This window comes from Cyprinodon tularosa, unplaced genomic scaffold (genome assembly GCF_016077235.1).
Source record: "Cyprinodon tularosa strain WSP-4 unplaced genomic scaffold, ASM1607723v1 ctg402, whole genome shotgun sequence".
Lineage (NCBI taxonomy): Eukaryota > Metazoa > Chordata > Actinopteri > Cyprinodontiformes > Cyprinodontidae > Cyprinodon > Cyprinodon tularosa.
In genome coordinates this window covers 305,554-332,112 of record NW_024039122.1, presented here as the reverse complement: position 1 = coordinate 332,112, position 26,559 = coordinate 305,554, and the positions used below count along the sequence as shown (strand labels likewise).

The 26,559-nt window shown below is 39.6% G+C and overlaps 1 protein-coding gene across 5 annotated transcripts in view; it reads left to right on the top strand.

Moving 5' to 3' along the window:
* The window catches only part of slc12a7b (solute carrier family 12 member 7b), a 109,847-nt gene that overhangs the window by 19,939 nt on the left and 63,349 nt on the right, over positions 1-26,559 (top strand). The window contains exon 1 of one of the 5 annotated variants that reach the window (XM_038298207.1): positions 12,489-12,842. The exons of the other annotated variants lie outside the window; for them this stretch is intronic. Within the exon in view, the coding sequence (XP_038154135.1) occupies positions 12,725-12,842 (118 nt within the window). The 5' untranslated portion in view covers positions 12,489-12,724. Of the gene's footprint in view, positions 1-12,488; positions 12,843-26,559 lie in introns of those variants that run through there. 5 annotated transcript variants of the gene reach the window in all.

The following is a 26,559-nucleotide window of genomic DNA, read 5'->3' as shown; positions in this document are numbered from 1 at the left end:
CTTTGAGTTACATTTCTAGAGTGAAACAGCAGAGACCTTCTGAATCCATGATTAGTTGGGATAGTTAGCTAAATTAAATTAGTTAGTAAACAACGTCATGGCTTCAAGTTGTCTGATTGGTAACATGTTGGTTTTCACGTTAATGACTACTACCTTTGATGGGAACCCAGCAGTCAGAACAGACTGAGCTTAATCTCTCTGGAATCTCTCCTGCCATTCACCCATGTTATTGTATCTCTGCAGAGGAAAAAACAAGACGGTTCAGGTTACAGGAAGAAAAAAGTGTTGCTAAATGTTTTTTGACAACAGTTTAAACCTCAACAGTTACGGTTTCTTATGTCAAAACAAATCATTACAGGAGTGTTTTATGAGCCGCTTGCTGACAATCCAGTTCAAACTCCATATGGCTGGAAACAGATTTATAGCAGGGACGCTATGAATGACTTTTTTTAAATGATTTTAATTTTACTCTAAATTAATTGAGAAATAAAGAAAGATTTGTGTTTATCTGGCTGTGTTAATTATTAGGGATGCACGATATAATCGGCCCCCTATCGGTATCGGCCCTAAAACTGAATATCGGACATCGGCCACCCCACCGATATTTAACACGATATTTGATCAACTTCTGAGTTTCTAAAGTCTAAAAAAAAAATAAAAAATTCTACTTCTTCTTCCTCAAAAACTTCTTTTTTACAGACTTAAAAACTTCTAAAGACGAGGGGAAAATATTGATCCATTAAAATATCCCAATATCTTCATATGCTGATATATTGCCATTTAAAAACACCATATCAATCTCTTTTACTAATGAAATATTGCTATATGTCATCGTTATGCTACGAAATCCCCCGAAAATTCACCAAATGTTGCCATATTTTTATATGTAGATATATTGATATCTATTTTACTAACAAAATCCCACAAGAATTTGCAAAATATAATGAGAGTTTGTAACAGAACGATGAAATTTCACGAGATTTTGAAAGTCAAATAGATCGATACCGCGTTTTTAAAAATCTATTTGATATCAGCATATGAAAATATATTTGAGTATATTATTTTTCAAAGTGTCAGAAATGGATAACAAAACTGCTATTTTCAATGACTACTTATTTTTGTCCAGCTTTAACATCAGTATCGATATCGGTTATCGGCTACATGAGTTTTAAAATATCGGCATATCGGATATCGGCCAAAATCCCAATATCGTGCATCCCTATTTATTATTATTCCCCCACTAAATAAGAAGTTAGAATTTATTATTATCCAGAAAATATTAATAACAGGAGGTGAGATGCAGCTCCAGACGAGCCGGGCGTGTGGTGACGTCACAAGTACGCTTCTGTTCCATTTAACTCATATTAATGCTGTGGGATCTCGTTCTCGCAGAGTCTACACTTTCCTGTGTTCCTCTCAAGAACATACTTGGCGAGAACACGAGTCCGAACTCGGGTTCTTGTGAATTAAGAAACAGCCAAAAATTCGCTCTCCAACTTAAAGGAATAGTACACCCAAAACATGATTAGCCTTCATTTTCTACTCCCCCCCATGCTGCACAACACTCTGGAGTACTTTTTTGATATCTCAAATGCATCTGGAGATCTGGGAGGCTTCTTGCTGTCTGCTGACATTTAAATAATGGAGGTCTATGGCGCCCGAGACAGAAAGGTCCATAAAAGTCCACAAAAAACGTGTCAATATTCCTCCATACTGCTCGTCCAATGTATTCCAAGGTGTCCTGAGTGGGTAGCATCCAGAATTTACTCGAAACAAAGTCATTTAGAATGTTTTTAGAGCATAAACAGTAGTGTATAGGATTTCCTGAAAGCGCGCACCTGCACGATCACGACGCTACGGAAGCCGTCAGACCAAACCAGCGCATTCAGCTCGGCAAAGAACTCATGCTCTTCCTCAACACTGAAGTCCTCAGACATTTTTCTTTCGTTGTTTCTTTCTTTGCACAGGTAAACGGCACATTTCTTCTTCTACGCTTGCATTATCGGCAGAGCAGACGCTGAATGCGCACTTTCATCTGGTTTGGTCTGCCGGCTTCCGTAGCGTCGTGAACGCGCATGTGCGCGCTTTCAGGAAATCCTATACACTACTGTTTATGCTCTAAAAACATTCTAAATGACTTCGTTTCGAGTAAATTCTGGATGCTACCCACTCAGGACACTTGGAATACATTGGACGAGCAGTATGGAGGAATATTGACACGTTTTTTGTGGACTTTTATGGACCTTTCTGCCTCGGGCGCCATAGACCTCCATTATTTGAATGTCAGCAGACAGCAAGAAGCCTCCCAGATCTCCAGATGCATTTGAGATATCAAAAAAGTACTCCAGAGTGTTGTTCAGCATGGGGGTGAGTAGAAAATGAAGGCTAATCATGTTTTGGGTGTACTATTCCTTTAACACCTGTAACGGTCACTTCTAATCTGCGAAGATTCTTATTTCAACCATTGCTTATATTAGCTGCAACATATGAATCAAGAAGCTATGATAAAAAAAAAATAATAATTTGATTGACATGATCGTTGATTTATTATTAGCCAAATTTAGGTGTACAAGCTGACGCATAACTAACTGGTCTGAATAAGATAACGGAAAAAACTCCACAGATTTTAAGACAGGATTTTTTAAATAGAAATTTTCTTAATTTTGGGACAATATGGTCTGATAAAAAGTACATTTATTCACATTGTTAACCCATAATGATTTCAATATGATTTCCCTACGACTTTAACCAATATAATGTGCTGAACTAGATTGCTATTTTCACAACTTTTTTGAGACACTTTTGTATAAAGGAGAAGGTTTTTTTTTGTTTTTTGTTTTTTTACAGTGTCCTGTCTGGCAATGTGGCAATAAGAATAATTGTCTTGATGCCAAAAAGAGCCCAACAGATTTTACTTTCACAAGTGGAGCAGTACGGCTATCGCCATATAGCTCCACTTGTTTCATGCATATAAATTGCTTTATTATAATTATGCAGGGAGTTTTACAGATTATATGGACACTGCAAAGTAAGTAGAGCAGAAAAACAGAAGAAGAAAAGGAAAAAAGAAAAAAAAAGAAAAGATGAAAGAAAGAAGAGATAGAAAGGAGAGTTAATGACAAATGGGAGTGGAGGAGAAGTTTTTTTGAATTCTATAAATAATTTTTTTCTGCCTAACAGCATTGATAAACTGCATGACAGCATTTTATCTCCAGCAATTTTAGTATCTGGGAAGAACTGTCCGTCTGATAAATAATCTGATTTTCATTAGAAATTGTAAAGCTTAGCTGTTTTATAAAGTGCAACATAAAACTTGTCTAAAACATTTTTGAGTTGTAGTCGACTAAAGCCATGTTATCACTGGCCATGTAGCGCTGCACTGGAACTGAGTTCACAGGTTAGGCCATGAGTCATTGTTTTCTACTTAATCTATTTTACTTAATCTATATTTTTACAAAATAAAAAGAATCAGTACCATTTTGGTCAATATTTATGTTTTAATATCTATATGAATGATATCAGTATAAATTTTTATTAATATATTTATACATATTTGGATGTTTCTGAAATGTCTTTCAATCCTAAAAATAATGTATGCTGAAAAAACCAAACTCCTTAAAGTCTAAAGTTCCACTTAGTCTGCAGAACTCTGAGAAACTCCAAACTGTCCTTCTTTCCATGAATGCTGTGAACAAAGAAACCTTTAGCGTGGTTATATTTATCAGACCCTCTGGCTGTGATTTGCTCCTTCTGGTTACATAACTAACAGGACAAATAGCTGTTTAGTGTGTTTTGCTTTTGGCGTCTCCTCTATAGTCATATTCATAGAAATGAGGAAGCCATCCACAGTGGATCATGTCAGTCACATTGTCTTTACTAATGCAGGAAATAACGCTGTGCAAAAACCTGCTGAGAGAAATATTATCTGATACTTTAGGAACCATTCAAGTTTACTTATGAAGCAGATTTTTATAAATGAATCAGTATTAGCAGCACTGATATATAATAGCACTGGTAAACTGTTTTTTTTAGCACAGCCATCCTCTGTGCTAAAAACTTCTCAGCTGATCTTATCTGAAGGTCTCGTAAAAATCTGTCAACTCGATCCTTAAAAGGCTCACATGACCTGAGCTCAGAGCCTGTCAAAGCACGCCGCAACCAATCCAGGATCTACAGTCTGTCCTGGTTTATATGACCGCCTGTTTCTAACAAGAAGCTGTTTCCTTTAAGCTTTGGTTGTTTTTTTCTCTCCTCACTTATGAAACATTTCATAGTCTGGTTAGAACTTTTTTTTTTGTTTTGTTTTTCCACCAGCACCTTAGGACTCGAGGTTGGCTGCATGACTCGGTCTCCATTCTGTGCAAATATGCGCGTGTCATGGAAATGTTTTTATTTTTAAAGCAACCAAATGTTGGAGTCATCCTTTAAGATGGAAACATTTTAGACAGGAAAGTATGAGCGAGTTTGTGGAAATAAATAAAGCCTTTTCTATAAATAATCTCCCAGGATCCATTTAATTCCAGATTATATAGTTATTGCAGATTTGGCAGAAGGTAGTTTGGATAATGTTGCCCGTATTATTAATGGTTCCACACTTGTAATTACACATGTGGTCAGCAGAGGGCGCCATTGTTTTATCTGTAGTCTTGAGCAAACATTTGGTCAAATAAAAAGAAAAGCACAGGGGCAGGACTCAAAACATTCCAGATTTGATTTTTATTAAATAATAAAAATACATTAATTTTATATTTTTTGTTAGATTTAGATGGATGTTCTTAAAGGTACTGATGAACACAGCCTGATTCTGACACCAGCAGCTGTATCTGATTGAAGATGAATGGGATCATTAAAAGCTTTTATCTTTAGTTTTAATTTCCTTTGGATCATTGCTTTCTGGTAGCAATGTTTGAAAACTGTTTAACCTGTAGAGGGCGCTGTTGTAGTTAGTGGATGTGCTTATAGGAGATGGATGTTTCTGATTGTTGGACCGCTGAGTCTGCAGGACAAATGCAAACTTTTTTTATATAAACTTTAGCTTAATGTTGCGTCATACCAAACACCAATGGGTGATTTTGTTTCACTTCTATAGTTGAACTATTGTTCTCTATGGTAACAGTAAATCGTTAGCCCCTTAGCTCCCACCTTTTTATATCTTGTGCACAAATGAATTGCATACTCAAATACCATTGGCCAGTAAAAATTTTATAAATCCCACATGGTTGTGATGTTTCTCGTTTGTAAGCTAAGATCTTCTAGTTTCTGGAGATATGGGTAAAACTGTACGTTTCACAAAACCTGAGCTTTGTAACTTTAAACATCTCCAAACATCTCCCTCAAAAAAAAAAAAAAAAAAAAATGCTGTTTTTAATATTCTTTATTCTCCAACTCACTACACTTATTGTTCATGATGTGGACGACAACTGTGTCAGATCTCTAGTCATAAGTATTGTGAAGCTGTGACCCTTTTTGTTTGCAAAAAGTCAATTCATGTGTGCCAACTTGGATTATTCAAATTTTATGACTAATTTCACCATTAAAAAAAAGCTACATTTAGCTTTACACTATTTTTAAGCTGCACAAAGACTACAACATCACATGCGTTTCTGACATACCGGACGTTTCCTACATACTCTGGAAACTGAGAAAGGAAGTTATGTTTGATTTTGGGAGCAAAACTGATTGGTGAATAAGACCCCGTAACATAGATAATCTAAACCGGGGTCACCAACGTGGTGCCCACGGGCAGCAGGGGGCCCCTAATGGACCACATGGGGTGCCCTCAGACTTCTTAGAAAAGAACAATTCACCAGTGGGCTAAGTTTAAAATTTACTTCTATTCTGTTTCTCTCCTTTTTTAATAATTTATAGATCCTTTCCAAATGACAATGTCTAAAATACAATTAGAAATTAAAGGAAACAATAAAAATGTTTATAATGTATAGGGATGCACGATATTGGGATTTTGTCCGATATCCGATATGCCGATATTTTAAAACTTATGTAGCCGATAACCGATATCGATACCGATGTTAAAGCTGGGCAAAAATAAGTAGTCATTGAAAATAGCAGTTTTGTTATCCATTTCTGACACTTTGAAAAATAATATACTCAAATATATTTTCATATGCTGATATCAAATTGATTTTTAAAAACGCGGTATCGATCTATTTTACTTTCAAAATCTCGTGAAATTTCATCGTTCTGTTACAAACTCTCGTGATATTTTGCAAATTCTTGTGAAATTTTGTTAGTGAAACAGATCGATACCGCGTCAATATATCAACATATAAAAATATGGCAACATTTGGTGAATTTTCGGGGGATTTCGTAGCATAACGATGACATATAGCAATATTTCATTAGTAAAAGAGATTGATATGGTGTTTTTAAATGGCAATATATCAGCATATGAAGATATTGGGATATTTTAATGGATCAATATTTTTTCCCTCGTCTTTAGAAGTTTTTAAGTCTGTAAAAAAGAAGTTTTTTTTAGACTTTAGAAACTCAGAAGCTGATCAAATATCGGGTTAAATATCGGTGGGGTGGCCGATGTCCGATATTCAGTTTTAAGGCCGATACCGATAGGGGGCCGATTATATCGTGCATCCCTAATAATGTATAATGAAGTTTAGGTGAACCCTCGCTGTGCATGGGTCAGTGTTGGTAGCCCTTCCTATGACTCAGTAATCTTAAAAAGGTTGGTGACCCCTGATCTAAACTGTAAATTTGCTTTTATTCTTAGATTTTTTTTTACTTTTCCACGGGAATAAAAGTTAGCTGTTGTGGATTATTACGACGCATGATTTTATTTTATCGGTAATACAACTGGATATTACTTTTTTGTTGAGTGTTATAGAAAAAATTCCACGGTAGAGCATGTTTTTGAAATCCAAGAAGACGAGAACAAGGTATGAAGTGAAAATTTTGAGTTCTAATTTGACGATAGATTATTTGTTGTCTGTGTTTGTGGAGTATAGTTGGCTTACCATTGAGTTGATGGTTGTTTTCTTTAGGATCGCCTGATTCTACAGACGTATTTTGCTTCTAAATAAGTCTGCTGTTCAACGCAAAACCCAATATGACGTCAAAACTTCCCGGAGCCGGGCAATTAATGTCTGATATATTGAGTCATTTTAAATTACTGTAATTATATTGATTTGTTTTTTAGTGGCTGGATGAAATCAGATTGATGTATTTCTATATTATACATTATTTATTATTTTTCTGTTAACAAAACGTTTGAATCCCAGACTGGTTTTTATTCTTTGTCCTAATCATGTCTGGGAGAAGGAAGAGCTTAGCTCATCTGGGTCCGTGGTCTCGCTCTCAGGTTAAGTCTGGGCTCGTCTTCCATTTGTGCAATCAGTCGATACATCTATTTAGAGACCAGAAACCTGAGCCTGCTCATCATTGTAGTTGTGTTGAAGTCAGCCGGAACAAAGGATGGTGGACACATGAAACCAACATGATGGAGCATTTCCATCAAGTCCTGTGCAAACATGCCATGTTTCCAAATCTTTATCAACAAATTTAATAATGATAATAATAATTCAGCATTATCAATCTCACATTGGAGAAATGTAGCGCTGCATTTCACCCAGGGGTCGGCAACCTGCGGCTCTGGAGAAATTTATGAAAATCTATTTACGGTATTTTGTTTTAATATGGTGTGCAGGTTGCAAACAAAAATGTATGTTTTCCAATGCTTTAAACATTTGCATTATAAATAAATTTAAACAATAATTTGCGTCAAAGCCATAGAGATCAGTGGTCATAACTTGGAACCAGCGTGGCGCGGTGCCAGGCAAATAAAGCTGCAGGTGTGTCTCGGAATATGAATCCCAAAGGGAAAAAAAGGAAGATTGCTGATGAGAAAAGCAGATTCAAATAGGCCGAATCATTTGCTTTCATTATCAAGGCTGAAAGATTGCCTGCATTTTCGTTTTGTAATGAGAGGTTGTCAAAAAATAAAAATAAAAATTTGGAAAGGCATTTTCAGGGAAGGCTAAATCTGCAGCCCACCACCAAGCTGGGAGGGAGAGAAAAGGTGTGATTGCAGGATAAATTAGAGGAGCGCAAAGATAGATTTAATAAGTGGATTGCATTTCCAAACTCCACTACTGCTGCTAGTTTGGTTGCAAGGATGGAAAACCGTCCTTAGATCAAACAGGCAGCGCTTTGATGCAGGTTTCTGAACTTTCTTCCATTTTTTCCCCAAATCCTACAAATATTAATCAGACCAAGGAACGATGGTGACAGAGGATGTGGGATTTCGGGGCTAGAGAGCTCTGCTCTGATGTCACTTCCTGATTGGTTCCTCATGACTCAATAAACTCCTCCCAACAGAAACACGTCCACCATAGAAAGATTTCTTTATTGTGTTTCTATAAATTCATCATTGCAAGAAAACTTAAACCGTGCAGTGAAGGTGGTGAAGCGGTGCGCGATGGGAGCGTTCACTGTTCCTCCGTCACCTCAGGCTGCTATGTGACATTTGCTTCAGGATAAACATTTAATCGTGAATGCTTATTAAATATGAAGCCCATATAGTCTCCTTCTATAGTGGGATAAAACACTTAGAGCCCGTGTTGCTATACGAGGCTGATGTAAGGCTTTTACATTTTTGCGGCTCCAGACAGATAATTTTTTTTTTTTTGGTCCTATATGGCTCTTTGAGCAGTTTAGGTTGCCGACCCCTGATTTAACCCATCCACTTGGAGAGAAGTGGGCTGCCATCGTGGGGCGCCTGGGAAGCAAACAGGGGTTAAGGGTCTTTCTCAGGGACCCAAAGTGGCAGTCTGGGTGTGGGGCTCAAACCTCAGGATCCCAAGCTCTGCTCTAACCACTAGACTGCCACTCCCCCACTTTAAAAAAAATAAATGTATGGGCTATTTTTAATTCCTGCATGATTGTTTTCTATTTCTAATGACTACATAAAAAACTCCACAATCCACATTGTAAAAGTATTCGGTCCCTTTAACTTTTAAACCTTTTGCCACATTTCAGGCTTCAAACATAAAGATATAAAATTGTTTTTTTGTTAAGAGCCAACAGCAAGTGGGACACAATCATGAAGTGGAACCAAATGTATTTGAACCTGGCCTTTATGATCAGATATAAAGATTACTGTATGGCATCCCCATCTGCTGGAACTAACTTCAAACATTAATCAACTTTCCAGTAGCTTTAACTACCGATCCAGTGAACTCTCTTATTATCACATTGTAAATGCTACTTGTATCTTATGCCTTTTGGTATCCAGCATTTGTCGCGCTTTTTTATGCTGAAAGTTTGACTTTTTCCTCTTTCTTTCCCCACCTTCTCCAGGGACGTTACTTGTTTACTTGCGAATGCACAATATTTCACCTCCGTTCACATGGTGATCTTAAGGTAAATACCAAAAAAGGCTTCATTTGACACAGAAACTGACCAAAACAAAGAAAGTTAACACAGAAAGTAGTCCCTTCGGTCATCTATCAGTTTAAGGTTTTGGCTTGAATGTCAGTCTTGTATACCCCCCGCCCCCCCTCCCCCGGTTTCCATGGAAACATTTTTATCACAGGCCAATAGACATTTGGAATGATCTTTTGGGCCAAATATAATCACCCAGAGGTCCAAACTGGGCCTAGGGGCCTGAGTTTGACTCTACTGTGTAATAACCACCCATTGTTTAGGAACTTAGAGATTTATTTTTTTTGATGAAACATTTTAAATACATATTTCCTCAATTTGTTAACCGGAAGTGTGCAATTCCCTTCGGACAATGAGGTCCAGGATGGCTTTCAGACCGTATTTACGTCACACTGCGTGCCCCTGTTTTGGCATCAGACTGAGGACAATGTCGGATTTCACCAGCAAAGTGACGACTGCTTGTACCACAAAGAGAACTTTTTTTTGTCCTCACTTTGTTTTTGTTGCTAACTGTTGAGTTACAGGGTGACTGAGAGTACGGTGTGATTATGTAATGTTAGTATTGCAGTGTTTCCCGCAGCCTCGCCAAACTCACGCTACCGCCTCGCCAACGTTCCAAAAAAAAAAAACAAAAAAAAAAAACGAAGTTTTAATTCATTGCCAGGCACAGACCTTAAAACAGCATTGATACCTCTACGACTGATAATACTGAACTGCGACACCCACTGGTTGGTTATATTACTACGCCATGGCAGAGGAGTAATTTTCTTTGATCATCCGAGTAATCATTTTGACTATGTATTGGGATGTAATTTACGGTGCTGGAAAAAGTTTTAAAATGGATCTTGAAAGTGCTTGAAAAGTGCTTGATTTTGACTTTGGAAAAGGTGTACGAACCCTGTAGTAGCCTAACCTACCTGAAGCATGTCTGTTATTTTAATTATTTTCTCTTTACAGATTGTAAAAAGAACATTCTGCATGCCTCCTGATTTTAGAGCCTTATTTTTAACCATCCCCACATTAAAATGAGTTTAAGATTAAAGTCTGAATCAGCCCAGTGTCTCTACTTATTTATGTTAGCTGTCAATCTTAGCATAAAGAGGCAGTGTTTTCCTACTTACCCTCCTGCCCATGTGGGTCCGTTAGAGTCTCTTAACACCCGCTGCACCTCCTCCCTTTCCTGTCCCTGCAGCCCCCTCCCTTCCTTTGCCTATATTGATCTGTGTGTGGGTTTGGGGGGGGGGTGGAGGTGCCTGCTCTCCACTCTGAATGATGAGTTAACTGGAATCTGTTGTGTAGCTTTTTGGTAATGTTATTACATCAAATGTTTCCCATCATTAGAGTCTCTGTCTCTTATTGCTAGTAGGAACTGATGGCAATGGCCGCCTTAAACCATCTATATCTAGGAAGTGACTCATTGAAATGGTCCGATCAGCTGATGAGACTAAATATGTCTAAAGAAATTAGCTACTTCCTTTCAGGATTCTTTAACTTTGTCTATTTTCTCTCCCCGGATAGGCTTATCAGCAGATGCTGGTGGTTAATAAGGTCCAGGAGCCCCTGCTAGGACCTTAGTATGTAATTCATGCTGAGCACACGGCTTGACTCAAATAACACTGCATATGCAAATACACTATATTGCCAAAAGTATTTGCTCACCCATCCAAATTATTGGAATCAGGTGTTCCAATCACTTCCATGGCCACAGGTGTATAAATTCAAGCACCTAGGCATGCAGACTGTTTTTACAAACATTTGTGAAAGAATGGGTCGCTCTCAGGAGCTCAGTGAATTCCAGCGTGGAACTGTGATAGGATGCCACCTGTGCAACAAATCCAGTCGTGAAATTTCCTCGCTCCTAAATATTCCACAGTCAACTGTCAGCTGTATTATAAGAAAATGGAAGTGTTTGGGAACGACAGCAACTCAGCCACGAAGTGGTAGGCCACGTAAACTGACGGAGCGGGGTCAGCGGATGCTGACGCGCATAGTGCGAAGAGGTCGCCAACTTTCTGCAGAGTCAATCACTACAGACCTCCAAACTTCATGTAGCTCAAGAACAGTGCGCAGAGAGCTTCATGGAATGGGTTTCCATGGGCGAGCAGCTGCATCCAAGCCATACATCACCAAGTGCAATGCAAAGCGTCGGATGCGGTGGTGTAAAGCACGCCGCCACTGGACTCTAGAGCAGTGGAGACGCGTTCTCTGGAGTGACGAATCGCGCTTCTCCATCTGGCAATCTGATGGACGGGTCTGGGTTTGGCGGTTGCCAGGAGAACGGTACTTGTCTGACTGCATTGTGCCAAGTGTAAAGTTTGGTGGAGGGGGGATTATGGTGTGGGGTTGTTTTTCAGGAGCTGGGCTTGGCCCCTTAGTTCCAGTGAAAGGAACTCTGAATGCTTCAGCATACCAAGACATTTTGGACAATTCCATGCTCCCAACTTTGTGGGAACAGTTTGGAGCTGGCCCCTTCCTCTTCCAACATGACTGTGCACCAGTGCACAAAGCAAGGTCCATAAAGACATGGATGACAGAGTCTGGTGTGGATGAACTTGACTGGCCTGCACAGAGTCCTGACCTCAACCCGATAGAACACCTTTGGGATGAATTAGAGCGGAGACTGAGAGCCAGGCCTTCTCGTCCAACATCAGTGTGCGACCTCACAAATGCGCTTCTGGAAGAATGGTCAAAAATTCCCATAAACACACTCCTAAACCTTGTGGACAGCCTTCCCAGAAGAGTTGAAGCTGTTCTAGCTGCAAAGGGTGGACCGACGTCATATTGAACCCTATGGATTAGGAACGGGATGTCACTTAAGCTCATATGTGAGTCAAGGCAGGTGAGCAAATACTTTTGGCAATATAGTGTATGTGCAAAACTGTTTCGTTTGTGTGCGCCTCAAAGTATTCGTGCATGGAGCTTCTCTGCGGCGCTCTAAGACGGAGAAATCAGCCCTCAGGGCAAAGAAAGAACCCGTTAGATGCTCTCCCACACTAATAAGTCCAAACGCATGTCATGTTTTCTGTGAGGGTGTCTGTTTGCGTGGACGGCCCCCCACTGGGCGGGGCAGCCCCACTCTTCCTTATTTGGACGGTTGAGGTGGGGGTCGGGTCTCACATGGGAGGACAGCTGAATTCAACCGACTAGAACAAAAAAGTCAGGCGTGAGACTCGTCGTCTGCTGGCGAGCGTGGAAGTTCAGCAGGGCATCAGGTCTGAAGATAAGAAGAGAGGAAGAGAGAGGAGGAGAAAGAGACGCAGCTTAGAGGGAAAGGGAGATAAGAGAGGAGGAAGAGTGGGAGAAAAGCAAAATGCCCACTAACTTTACTGTGGTCCCAGTTAAAGACGGCTCTGGAAAGGCAGAGGACGGCAACAAGGAGGAAGATGTGGATGAGAACAATGTGCTGAGAGAGGAAGAAGATCCTACAGGTGAGATTAGATCAGGTTGTTTTTTAGTTATTCAACGTTGAGACCATTTTTTATAGTTTTCTGTACCATGTAGACCTATTATCTGACATTCTGAGGTGTTTTTTAAACATCATTCATCTACTGAGCCTGTAGATAAGAAAGCTTTTCCAGAAAGTTCCAGAGTTTGCTTACAGGAAGGAACCAACCCAAGCTCACAATTCAGCTTTATTTTGAGGGTAATTACTGCTTTTATTTTGATTTTTTAAACTGTTTATGGCTGCGTGTGGGCGGATAATGTGAGATAAATGCTGCGTTTTTAGGGACCGACCGCTTGTTCACTGTCCAACTGCTGCACCAGTGAGTTTCCCTCGCCAGTCAAGGAAGTGTGACATGAGGACGGGTCCATTGTTTCCCTTTATGCCTGAGTGTCCCTGTCTTTCCATTTGTCCTTCCTTCACAGCTGGAAACTCACAGGGTGGTTTTGTTTTTTTAAAGTTTTCTTAGGAACCAGATCCTAAGCCAACCCGCTCTTTCTGCTCTGCTCTAAGTGACCTTCTATAAAATCATGGACTTTAACATCAAGCTCTTTGCCAAAACCTCATACTAAACCGTCCTTTAATGGAAACTATACATTTCAATATGTAAAAATCCAAACATCTTCTACTTATCTTTAGGAATAACAATCAAATTGATTCAGTTTGCTTTAAATTTTGGTTGTCTTTGAAAAACAAACAAAATGTTACATGTATGGGAGTTAAAACTTTGATTTTAAAAACAACAATAATAATTTTTTTTAAAACATATTCGAAACCATAAAAACTCTTGATTGATTGGGGTTCTTCCCAATTAGGATCAGAGAAATGGAACCATATATTGATTGAGAAAAGATTAAAGAATTGATCCTATTGGGATTCTTAAAGCTACAGTGTGTAATTTTCAGCGACATCTAGCGGTCAGACTGCAGACCGCAGCAACATGAACATCTCCCCCCCACCGCTTCTCCCCCCCAACAGTACGGCGAGCGTTACGGGACAAAATTTCTTCCACGACGTCCACATCACCTACCTTCTCAAGTGATGAGGTTTGTTTACATAGATAATTTTACAGATAGTATTTCATTAGTCTGAGTAGGGTATAGATTTCATGTAGACTTAAGATAATAAATATACCCGTTATTTTTTCTACATCGTTGTGACGTTTTGGTGAGCTGCTTTGCATGGTGATATAAACAGACGAAGTAATTGTAGTCATTAGTTTAACAGCGAGATTGTGTTCGCTGGAAGAATATATATTCCCCGTTTACAGAGTCTAAGTCATTTTGGTGGCACGGGGGTTACAACGCGAGGAAGAGGGAGAGGACGAGGGCGAGGGCAGGGAGGCCGTGCAGCTAGGGCCAGGCGAGAGAGGGGTGCCAGCGGGGTGAGAGCAGAGGAGGAAAGGCTTGAAGATCTCCAAAGGAGCTGGAGAGAAGTAACCGAGGTATATATCCAGAAAATCATTTTACAGAAAATTACTGAATCATTACCTATGAAACGTCAGGGACGTTGCTGAATAAGTATACTGGAGAGTAACAGCATCATCACGCAGCATGTTATTGTTTTAGACAGGTCTGAGCATCCTGTACTCCAAAAACTGCAGTGATATTAGACAATTGTGTGTGTAGGATTAATTACCTGTCCAAGAGAAAACTGGCAACTTGAGCGTCACTTTGAAAACCTTTTTCCTCCATCAGTGACTTCCATCGTGTAAATGCCGTGCCAATGTTGATCCGTGTTTTTTGTCGTTTCTTGTCACGCTTGCGTTTATTCTCGTCGTGTTTCCGCTTCTTAGATGACTGGGGTTCGGTGTCCGCCGCTTTTCGTTGTGATACAGAGTAGGCATGATCCTCCATTCGTCTGATGTTTGGCCACACAGTGCCAAACAGTTTGCAAAGTCACTCACGCCTGCCGCCTTGTTCACCTTTCTTGTTACTGAGGCGCAGTATACCTGCTTCTTCTTCTTCTTTGGTTTCAGGCAGACTAAACGCTTCTCAGGCATAATACTGCCATCTACTGTTCAGTACCGTCTCAGTTCATCTCTCTCAACTTGCCGTAGTTATTTTTGAGCGTCATGGGAGATCTCGCAATCGCTAGTTTGTTGCCTCTGCGCTTGCCGTAGCGCAAAGATGTCAGCCTCCATGGCTGCGAGACCCGCTCCTATGTAATTATAAATAACGAATTCTAAGGCAACGCAAATATTATGGTTAAAAGGCTGAGCTCATAGGTGATGATAAATAACATAGTTATGTATAATATATAAAATTTCTGACTTTATATCCCTGTAATTATTACACACTGTAGCTTTAAGATTATTAATGGTTTATTTTTCAGCCTGATTGCTGGAGTGTTTATTTATTTTTTAAATCTTACCTGTTACTGGAATTGCCTGACTACTTATGCAGCATATTAATACTAGTACTTAATTCACTTGAACAACATATTGATAAAATTATAGTAATTAATTGCAGCTTTGAGAACAGTGAAAAATGCATTTTATTTTATTTTAGTTTCTTCTTCTAACACAGCCCTTCCAGTTACAGTATCACAACGTTGTTCTTAATTAGGAAAAAAATGTAAACTGATTAGCAGTTAGATGGTTTCTTGTGTTCTGGGACAGAAGCTAATATAGCAGATTTAATCCGTGTATCATTCGTTCTTTCTATTTTCAATTGTCAATCAAACGACAAAAAATAAAAAAATTGACTGGTTATTTTGTTTTTTGTTCTTTATGATTAAACCAAAAACGAAAAAAGGATTGGTTTTTCATATATCAATTTTAAGCTCAGATCAAGAATACGAAATGGAAAAATGGACAGCAACGCATAATTTGATTTTAATATTTAATCGGTACAGTTTATGTGACCCGGAAGTTTGGTGGAGCGTTAGCTAAAAAAACAATTGGCTTACTCCCACCACGTTCGATCAAGCTGCACCAGATAAGGCAGTCGGACCTATCAGCCATGGACAGTTACGTGTTATTTCGAGGATCCAAGCGTGTAACTCTTAAGGAGGAGGAAATGACAACGGAGAAAATCAGCAGGATTTTCCAGGTATAACTTTTTTCTTGAAACTTTTCTGTGCACTGTACTTTTAACTAGCAACAACAAACAGCTTCTCGATCAACATAGTGTGTGGTTCTAGCGTCGCCATGGTAGCCACTTCATTACCCCAACTGCTGTGCAAAGAGCTATTTCCGGGTCACGTAAACTGTACCGATTAAATATTAAAATCAAATTATGCGTTGCTGTCCGTTTTTCCATTTCGTATTCTTGATCTGAGCTTAGAATTGATATATGAAAAACCAATCCTTTTTTCGTTTTTGGTTTAACCATAAAAAACAAAATAACCAGTCAATTTTTTTTTTTTTTTTTTTGATTGGCAGTTGAAAATAGAAAGAACGAATGATACACGGATTAGATTTAGTTATTTGTTTTCTCTGATCTAATTCAAACAAACTCAGCTGTTTTTCTTCTTAGTTTTGTTTGTTTTGCAGCTCAACCAAAATCAGCCATGTTGTCTAATCTGCTCCTGGCTATTTTATCATCAGCTGGTTAGCTTTAGTCTAGGGCTTTTTTGTCTTTGTTGTAGTTTTTAACATTTTTAAGTTTATGATCCGATGGATCCTTTTGCTAAATAATTTTTATCCTACTGGTGGAAATGTTCACCATTCGTTTCTGAACCATTCTCCTAAACAGTAGTGGTGAGTATTAGCCTGGCTATTGCGAAACGATACGTGTCACGATACTAAGTTCCCAAAAAGATATTATCCCGATATTGCAATATCACTTTATATTGCAATATTTTTCCCAAGTGCATATACAGCAAGTGCTGTATGAGTTCATCAGAAGATATTGATCATTTAGTTATTTTGGTATCCATGTTGTTTGGGGTTTGAGTCCACATGTTCCATTGTGACTGCCTCAAATACAGATATGGATCTGCGCCGCACAGCAAAAAGGCTCCATAGCACTTTCTGAAGAGGTACTTAATTTTCCCTCATCGTTTTAGGTAAAAAAAATTTGTTTTTTAAAAACACACAACCCATTTATGGAGGCCTTAGTGCTCGACATGGCCAACCTGGGTTTGAATCCGGTCTGTGGTCCTTTGCATCATGTCTCTCCCTCTCTCATACCCCCTTTCCTGTTAGCCTACTGTCCAAAAAAACAAGCCACTGGTGCTGTAACCCCCCCCACTCTCCAATAAAAGAAAAAAAAATCGATATTAGGAACTGAAAAATATATATATCTGGCAGCCAAAAATCATGATATATCGCCAAAAGATTTTTTTCCACACCCCTACTAAACAGCAGAAAGTCGGTCTTCAAACGCTTCATCAGTGTTGTGTTGCTACTCAGCTTTTTAGCCCAGAGTCTAGCTGATGGCTGCTTTCCTCATCCTTTGACGTTTCTTGTTTATCTGCTTGGAAACAAGGCTTTGACTTTGTTGACCAAAGACAGTCATAAAGACCCTTTGGTGGATGTACTCACCAAGTTACCAAATTTATGGAAACGTGTTTTAAAGGAAGCAAGAGGTTCAGTGTCCGTTGTTCTAAGCCCTCCTGTGGGTTGCAACGTGGGTAGATAAAGACATCTAAGTGTGTATTAGCTTCGTGAGACCATCCTGATCTCGCGAGCTTTCAAGGTTTCACTCGCAGATCAGTCTGGAGACCCTCCCTAAAAGAAAATTTGGAGCCGTTCACCAAACGAACGTCCAATCAGCGTTGGCTTTGAGGCGGGTTGAGGTGTGACGCAACGAGAAGCGCGACAGCTCAATCCAAAGAACATGGCAGCTTCAGCCGATGAAACTAGCGTTAGCGTGGCTATCGAGCAAGTTTTATTGGAATTACAGAGTATTTCTTCACTGAAAGAAGAGCAAAACACTGCTCTGGAGGCTTTTCTCAGAGGAAAAGATGTTTTTGCTCTTCTCCCGACTGGTTTCGGCAAGAGTAGCCTGGCTTGTGGTTGTGTTTTCGTCGTCGCTCTGTTAGTACGTCATATGCTTCGTTGATCTGATTGGTTTATTTGGCCCGTCTATCACCAACATAGGCCAATCAGCTAACCAGTATTTTCGCCCCTTCCCAAAATTACTTCAACGGAAGGTTTCCAGATGGATATGCGGAGCAAATCCATCTGGCGGAGTCAGGTTAAGTGTGTACTGCTTTTGATGGAAATTAGTTTTGTTAAAGAAATAAATTGCATTAGCATTAAATTAAAGTTTATCATGTCTGCGTTAAAAAAATTGCCCTCTATCTATGACAGTGATGCGTCAGAGTACCAAACCATGGCTTGCTGTTACGTGAATATTCACTGGTTAGGATTAACGACGGAATTTGATCGTTACCAATAAAAGTACAGAATTTGTTACCCCTCCCCAACTATATATTATATATATAACTATATTGCCCTCTTCCAGCCTGCCTGATCCGCAGACACGTCTCTGAAGTTTTCTTTTAAATAGCTTCTTACTTTTACAGCCATCGTTTGACTTTGTTTTAAAGCGTTTCAGGGAAACTAAAGATAAATTAATATAATTACCCTTTCAAACCAAACCTTTTCAATGCTTTTTACTGTGTCAGAGTCCAGAGGCAAATGAGGATATAGTGTGCCAGCGTAACACTGTCACAGGGTGGCTGAAGGGCTTGGATGATCCAGATCAACTGATAAGAAGGACTTTCCGCATCTTGCATTGTTTCTTCTCTATCAGAGCACTTCTGGAGCAATGCTGCGCCGAATTAGCTGCTTCTATGATGGATTTACTGGAAAAAGTGTCATTTTTAATGATGTAATCATCAGACTCTGGTCATCAGGGGATTTCTTGGTGCTTGTACCTGAAATTCTTTGCACCAAAGTTAGAGAAGGTAACTCTGTAGGAATTTCCTTTTCCATCTTTGATATGCTCCATCTGTTTGAGCTTTTATTATTATTATTCTTACTGCAGCTCTTGGCCGCTGACTCTTAGGCCATATGTGCCGCTCAGCCAGGACAGCAGCCTGTGGCAGGTTCTCAGGGTGTAAACTTTTTATTACCCTGGATTGAAAAGCCTTAAGTTTGACCTGCTTATCCGAAGACCTGCTCTCCAACACGCAGACCCTACCTTGCAAATAAACAGATCAAATTAGCAGATTTCTTTTGTAACACTCTTCCTTTTGGCTGGAAACGGTTTTATCAATCAACATGTCTGAGTGTGCAGAGATAGCCATGTTTATCCGAGCACGCAGCCCAGAGAGGTCACAGAGTGCGCTTTTAACTAACTCCTCTTTAACACTCCATGTTTTTCTCCAATGTTTCTAGTTGAGTTGCTACTTTTACAGCCTTTTACACGTCTCTGAGTAGTTTATTTCCCAGGGCTTAATTTCTGCCGTGGAGCTGTAATTACAGCTGCCTGCTGGATTGGGTTTTACAGACTGCGGGGGAGTGAATGGCATTTATTTTGATAGTTGGGTGGATTATTTTCTCTGGCACACGCAAACTGTTTTAGTTTGACGAACGGTGGTTCTGATTGTGACAATAGGAGAGTCGGGCATCCCAGGTGATAGTGGGTATATGTGTGGGTTATCTAAATTCAGTGTAGTGGAATAGCAAACTGCACATGGAGACTGGCTAAAGTTGTTTTCTGCATGTTTCAAAGGGACGGCTCATGATAGCTGAATTGTTATTGGCTCATGAGCATATGCTGGGAGGACAGAGTCAGTCAGGAGTCGCTGGTATTGATTATCCTGCTGGCCTGTTTCCTGTTGGCTAAGTAGGGGGAGGTGAGACCCCACCCTTCCATCCCATAATATAATAGACTGTACTTTTCCTCAGTGACTCATGAACTTCCTCATTGTTCTCTCTTTTGGTAAAAATCCCAGTTACTTATATCTACCTTAACCCCACATGTTTGTCTGACTTCCATGGAGGAATTGCAAACTGAACAGATCAAGGTTTAAACTGCTTGCATTTTATTTAGTGTCAAACTTCCGGTGTTGGGGAAGAGCTAGAAATGTGTACTACTGTGTTGTATTTCAACACATTGTTATGGGAATCTTAAAATCCTTGAAAGTTTGTGAATAAAAAAGGCCTAATCCAAAATAACTTTAAAGTTTTTTTGTTTTATTGAGTCCAATTTAATCCCATCCCTGTAAAAATGCTGATTAAGCAGCTTCTTTATCAAAGACTCTGATCCAAAGACAATAGTTTCTGTCTTGTTTGCATTCAGGCAGGAAATTTAAACACATCCAGCATCCCGGGGAGCAGTGCCGGGATGACGGTCTTGCTCAGAGACCCAGAGTGGCAGTCTGTGGGAGTGGGTTTTGAACTCAAAACCTCAGGATTCAAAGCTCTATGCCCTAACCACTAGGCCACTAGCCTAGTAAACTAGCCCCATCTGCCAGCGGCCAAAATCCTTTTTGCCTGTGAGTGGTCTAGCCTCGATCAATGCCCCAGGCCCTAGGACTGGTGGGCCAATCACAAAGCGGACACAAAGCGGGCGGGGTTTTTTGAGGGCGTGATGACAAAGTTGCGCAACCTGGAGAAAGCACAACAAGGAAGATTGCAACAACTATTGAACAGTTCTCGTTTGAATCAGCTTTGGAATCAGTTTTGGAAGGATTGGACTTGGGGTTTTCGTTGAAGCGTGAGCAGGAAGAGGCTCTACGTTCATGCATTATTAAGGACGTATTCGCCGTTTTACAGACTGGCTGTTTGTTTACACTCCCCCACCAGCTTTCTGTCGCACTAACTATGTCACAGTCAGTTGCGCTCATTGGTCAGAGCGTTGGCCAATAGGCACAGACAGCGGGTTGTTTTCATCAACAATCTTCCGATGTCTCATTCATCGGGGCCAGACTAAATTACACATTTAATTTCACATATACTGTGGTTTATCAGGCTACTAGGCCGCAACTTCCTTTGAATCTTATCTTCATCTGCCTGAATTTGCATCCAGCTGAGGGTTTGGATAGAACACAGAGTTCTAGATGGGAGTGAACACTGTCCTTCTGGGATATAGTGGGAAGGGATTGTGTGAGAATAAAGGGAGTAAAAAGTAGATGTAATAGAGCAATATTCTGTGTGAGGTGTCCAGTAGGAGTTAAAAAAGAAGTGAAGTTCATGTCTTTTATGTGAACTTCTAAATCTTGTAGTTTGTAATGGGAGTACATCTATGGACTCTAGCTGTATCTCAGTTCATCTTTGGAGGAAGCTATCTATTTTGATTGAATGATTGCTTTCAAGGGAGTTCATTAGACGAGGTGAAAATATAGAATTTCCATCGTCAGACTGGATCTGCTGGGGATGTTTTCAGCAACGTTCCTTATTGTTCAGGTGAAGCTAAACCAGGAAGAGGCTGAACTGTTGCTGCCTCAGTCACTGCTTACTGCCCATCTGTCATCATGCGTTTCCTGTTTGTTGGCCAGTCAAATCTGGATTTGTTTTAACCATTTGGTGTCATTTGACAGTTTGCTGAGTTTCTTTTTTTTGTTAAAGCCCCATTTATTTAACACACACACTTGAAGATATAAAAACGTGGAAAAAACCACGTAAAACTTGAAAAACTATGAAAAATACATTGGCAAAAAAAAGAGAAAAAAGCAAAGGCAATCTCAAAAATATTTAGATTAACATTTTAAAAAGTTTCACTTTTGGATTTGAATTTTCTTTTTTTTTTCTCTTTTATTTTCCAAACTTCCATTTACATAGTGTTTCGTTTGCCACAATAATCTAAAAAAAATTTTATATATACTTTTATTACTCCTGTAAGTTATACAAGTCCTGCAAGATTCTCCGTAGTCCTTTAAAATGGGGGTCGTTCTAATTCTTTGTTAACCCTCTCAGGCTCAAATTAAGTTGTAGTTGCAGGAAAAATCTGATATTTGAAGAAAATGATCATATGGGATAGTAATATACAATTCAGACTTTTTTTTTTTTTTTAGAGAGACCTTCACATGCAATGAATTCTGGGATGTTGCAGATTTGCAACAGTGGCCCGGAGTGGTAAATTAACACTGAAGACTGAATTAGATATGAACGTTAACTTTATTTAAATGTCACAAACAAAAAATTAACAAAACAAAATTCAAAAAAATAATTTTCTCACAAAATTAGAGATAACTTTTTCTAAAACTTTTTCTCCACCGACATCTCAAAACCTCTTGAGAAGGCCGTTTCTGTTAAACTGTTGCTCAAAATATAGGCAAACTAGTAGATAAAGCATGTAGCATCCATTGGTACCTGTTTGGGCACACATTGCGAATCCACAACATTGAAATCGAGATGCCTCTGGTGAAAAACCCAGAAGAGATAGAATCTACTAAATGGCATGTGTCATATCTATACACATTCATGATTCATGTTATGTAGTATTAATTTCAAAATAAAGGAAATTGGTAGTGATACTTGCATGAAATTGGTGCTTAGAAAATCTGTGTGAGTGACACCAAGCACTCAGCCATGTTGGAAGTGAGTCAGCAGTGCCATATGATGTGCTGGAGAGAAACTGTTTGTTGCAAATGCACAACTAAGTCCTTCTGTTGTACTTCTGAGTAACAAAAGCTCTTAAAATATGGATTTGGAGTATTTCGCTAAGTGGCGTTTTGCTGTTGCAAATCTGCAACATCTGCCTGGAGAGGGTTAGCCTGTAATACCCGATACTTGTTTATGTCTCTAATGACCCTCTTTCAAAGACATATACAGGTATAGGGTGTTACAGGCTCACAAAAACCTTAAACTAACCCCATTCCAAAGGGTAAGACCTGTTCGTTCTGTTCAGTTTGCATGTTTTCTAAGCCAAAACACAGTTTTTGTTGGGCCACTCTATAAAGCCTTGAACTCAATGCTATTTCTGACACTTTGAATTGAAAAAGCTTCCTGGATGGGAAGCGAAACGTCTTCAAACATGGAAACAAAGTCCAGTGGATTGATTCTTAACTTTTTTTGTAGATTCACTGGCAAAGGTTACCTCTAATGTTTAAATGAAGGTTTCCAGTCTGTTTATATTTTCTCCTCATTGCCTCTGCAGGTAGTGAACGGGAGTTGAGAAAAGCCATTTTCTAGTGTATTTGTACACCAGCATGTGTCCAACCTTGCCTTTCTGTGTTTCTCAACTTTCAGCTGCGTGTTTGCATTGCCTCGTTGCACCAGTTCAATTTTCTACCCTGTAGTTTGACCTTAGATAGGTATTTGGAAATGAAATCTTGTCTATTGCAAAAAATTCAAGTTAAAGCCATTGCTGCTGATCCGATTCAAATCATCTTTGTTAATGATTCCAACCTTAAGCAAAGCAGTCGTGAAGCAACATTTCCGGGCAAACGGCATTCAGAGTTCATTCCCAGTGAGTGGACCTTGTGTCAGGTGTTATCTCTGTAATGTAACATGCTGATGGGTGTGTTTTGGGGAAGAAATGGATGCATGCAGCAAAAACAGAAAAAGAAAAACAGGAGGCAACTGAAGGAATGTTGTGATGGAAGCAAAGAGACACAACATGATAGTATTCCAGGGCTAATCTGCTGCATGAAGGCCAGGCTAAGAAGTTGGTCTCTCTCGTTGTTTTTAAAGAGTGGTGTTGCTGCCTCCTATTTCCTGTCCAGTGATCTCATCTCACCAGTTGTTTGTTCTCAATCTGGTATCTCTGATAAGCTCCTAATGGGCATCTATTTTCCTCCTAAATATTCTTTTTATTGACAGGAGCAGTTGTGAGTCGACCAAGGTCACTATGTGTTTTTGTTTGGAATGGCTTACATTATTTGTATCTCTTGACTCATCAAAAATGTATCGTTATATGAATGTCCTACTGGGATCTGCTCCAATTCTGAAACTGAAACGCAGCCTCAGCCTCTGTAAAAATGTCCTTAATGCTTCTTTAAAATGATTGTGTTTTTCATAGCTTTAATATAAAGAATATTGCAGGATTTAAATGAGCTAAAATGAAGAACCGTAAACAGGAAAGTAGTTCTGTGTTAAGGAACTCCTGAATCCAAACCACACGTAAAAAGCTCTCCAATGTTCCCAATTACTCCATGTGCTCTCTAACAAGGTCAATTACCTTCATGCTTTTCGGTCGTTATTGTTAATTTGCCCGCATTTTATTGCTGCATCTGTTTCACCACCAGCTTGGTCTTTACTAACAACCACAAATGTACCGCAGAGGGGAAACCATGGTTTCTCTCCTAATGGTTCTATTGAAAATGGCCTGATGTTCTTAATCTAGAATATCAGAAGCTTTAAAGCACGTATTGGCTAAATTAAACCCTTCAAATGAGAAGGTTAGAGCAAGACATGGAAGATTTTCATTGATCCCTCTTTTCACATTTCCTCTACATCTTAGAAGCCTGGCTTTTCTCCTCACGTCACAGGTTTACGAGTAAAGCTACTGTCTTGGGACTGAAATGTCGATTTTTACTGTCTGAACCATTTCTGTTTTGATCAAATTTCTTGGATCATTATCCCATTGAAAGACCTACTAAAGTCCTAACCTGACTCCGCCAGATGGATTTGCTCCGCATATCTATCTGGAAACCTTCCGTTGAAGTAATTTTGGGAAGGGGCGAAAATACTGGTTAGCTGATTGGCCTATGTTGGTGATAGACGGGCCAAATAAACCAATCAGATCAACGAAGCATATGACGTACTAACAGAGCGACGACGAAAACACAACCACAAGCCAGGCAACTCTTGCTGAAACCAGTCGGGAGAAGAGCAAAAACATATTTTCCTCTGAGAAAAGCCTCCAGAGCAGTGTTTTGCTCTTCTTTCAATGAAGAAATACTCTGTAATTCCGATAAATTTTGCTCGATAGCCACGCTAACACTAGTTTCATCGGCTGAAGCCGCCATGTTCTTTAGACTGAACTGTCGCGCTTCTCGTTGCGTCACACCTCAACCCGCCTCAAAGCCAACGCTGATTGGACGTTCGTTTGGTGAACGGCTCCAAATTTTCTTAAACGGAGAGTCTCTAGACTGATTAGCGAGTGAAACCTTGAAAGCTCGCGAGATCAGGATGGTCTCACGAGGCTACTAAAGTCCCACATTCTTCTGGTATTTAAAGGGTTTATGAAGCCTCCCCAGGCCTACTGAAGAGAAACATGCTCCAAGTATCACAGATCCTACACAACACTTTCAAAGTCACATCATATGTCTATACAGAAAAAAAAAAAAAAAAAAAAAAAAACCATTAAATCATAATGAAATAAGGTTATATGCACCTAGCGTCCATCCTGATAGTATTTGGATTATTTTTAGCCTGAACAGAATTCCAGCACAGAGCGAAATAAGCTGAAATAAACAGATGTGGCGCCATCTGCTGGCAGATCTATCAGAAATCCAGATGGCGCCTACTAGAGTTAGATATGCCTGCAATCTGAAAAACATGTTTGTCAGCAGAATCTGAGGCAGAAGAGGTAGAAATGAAAATAAAACATCACAACACAACTAGGGATGGGAATCGAAAACCGGTTCCTGTTCAGAACCGGTTCCGTATTTTCCGATTCCATGGCATCATTTGGCAGCTCGCTGAACGATTCTTTTTTCGATTCCCGCAGCACCAGAGCCTAGAGCGCCGGCTCTGGGGAGCACGACTTACGTCACGTTTTTTACGTAAGTTATGTAAGTTACGCACGTTACGCAAGTTACGCAAGTTGGAAGAACTATTCGAGGAGGAAGACAACGAGCTGCGGTCACTTTGTGAATCAAAGCCCCGTCTTTCCTTAGCCCAGAGGGTAGATCAGGAAATCCAGCTCTATAAAAGCTTGCCCTCCATCCCCTGCAGGGATAGCGCCACACTGTGGTGGTGGAACAAGCAAGATACGCTGCCCTTGCTATCTGGACTGGCTGAAAACTACCTCTGTGTGCAGGCTTCCTCCACCCCATCTGAGAGGGTGTTCTCCACAGCTGGAGACACCATAAGCCCTGAAAGATCCCGTATCCTTCCAGAAAAAGCAGATATGCTCATCTTTCTGCAAAATAACTGTTAATTTTCCCTACTACTGTTTTATAATTAGTATTTTTTGTTATTTAAAATAGGTTATTATCCCATCATTTGTTATTAGACATTGTTGGTTATTAAGTTTGTTCTTGTATTCATTTTTCATTTAAACACGGATGTTACTCCAGTTTCACATTTCCTGTGGACATCTTGATCTTGTTGATTTTGTAAGATTGTGCAATAGTTAAGTAAACAAAGTTGATGCTGATAATCAAACAGTTTGTTCTCCTTTTTTCCCCAAATTGGAATCGAAAAAAGAATCGATAAAGAATCGAATCGTTTCATAGAATCGAAAAGGGAATCGGAATCGTGAAAATCTTTTCAATTCCCAACCCTAAACACAACACAACTTGATTGGTTACTATACAGGCCAGCATGTCCCCAACCAGTATCCAAGGACAGTGAGACCAACCCCCACCCCCAGAAAAATCCCACGTTCACAGCAGATGTTACTAACACCAGATCACATCCTGCGCTCTCTCATTACTTGGTGGCTCATTTACTTTAAGCTCTCTTGTTATGATAAACATCAAAATTAACAAAAAGGGCTGGACAGAAACATTCATATCATACTCTGCTTCTGACAAAGACTCAGATGATTCATGTTTGATCGCAAACAGCAGATGGAGAACGCGACCTTTGAGGGCAAACGTAGAGAGGCCAAAGGGAGGTAAGGGAGGATTCTGTTTGAGGCCAAACTGGACAATGGTCAGAGAATTAAATTTTATTACATTTTTTCCCTACC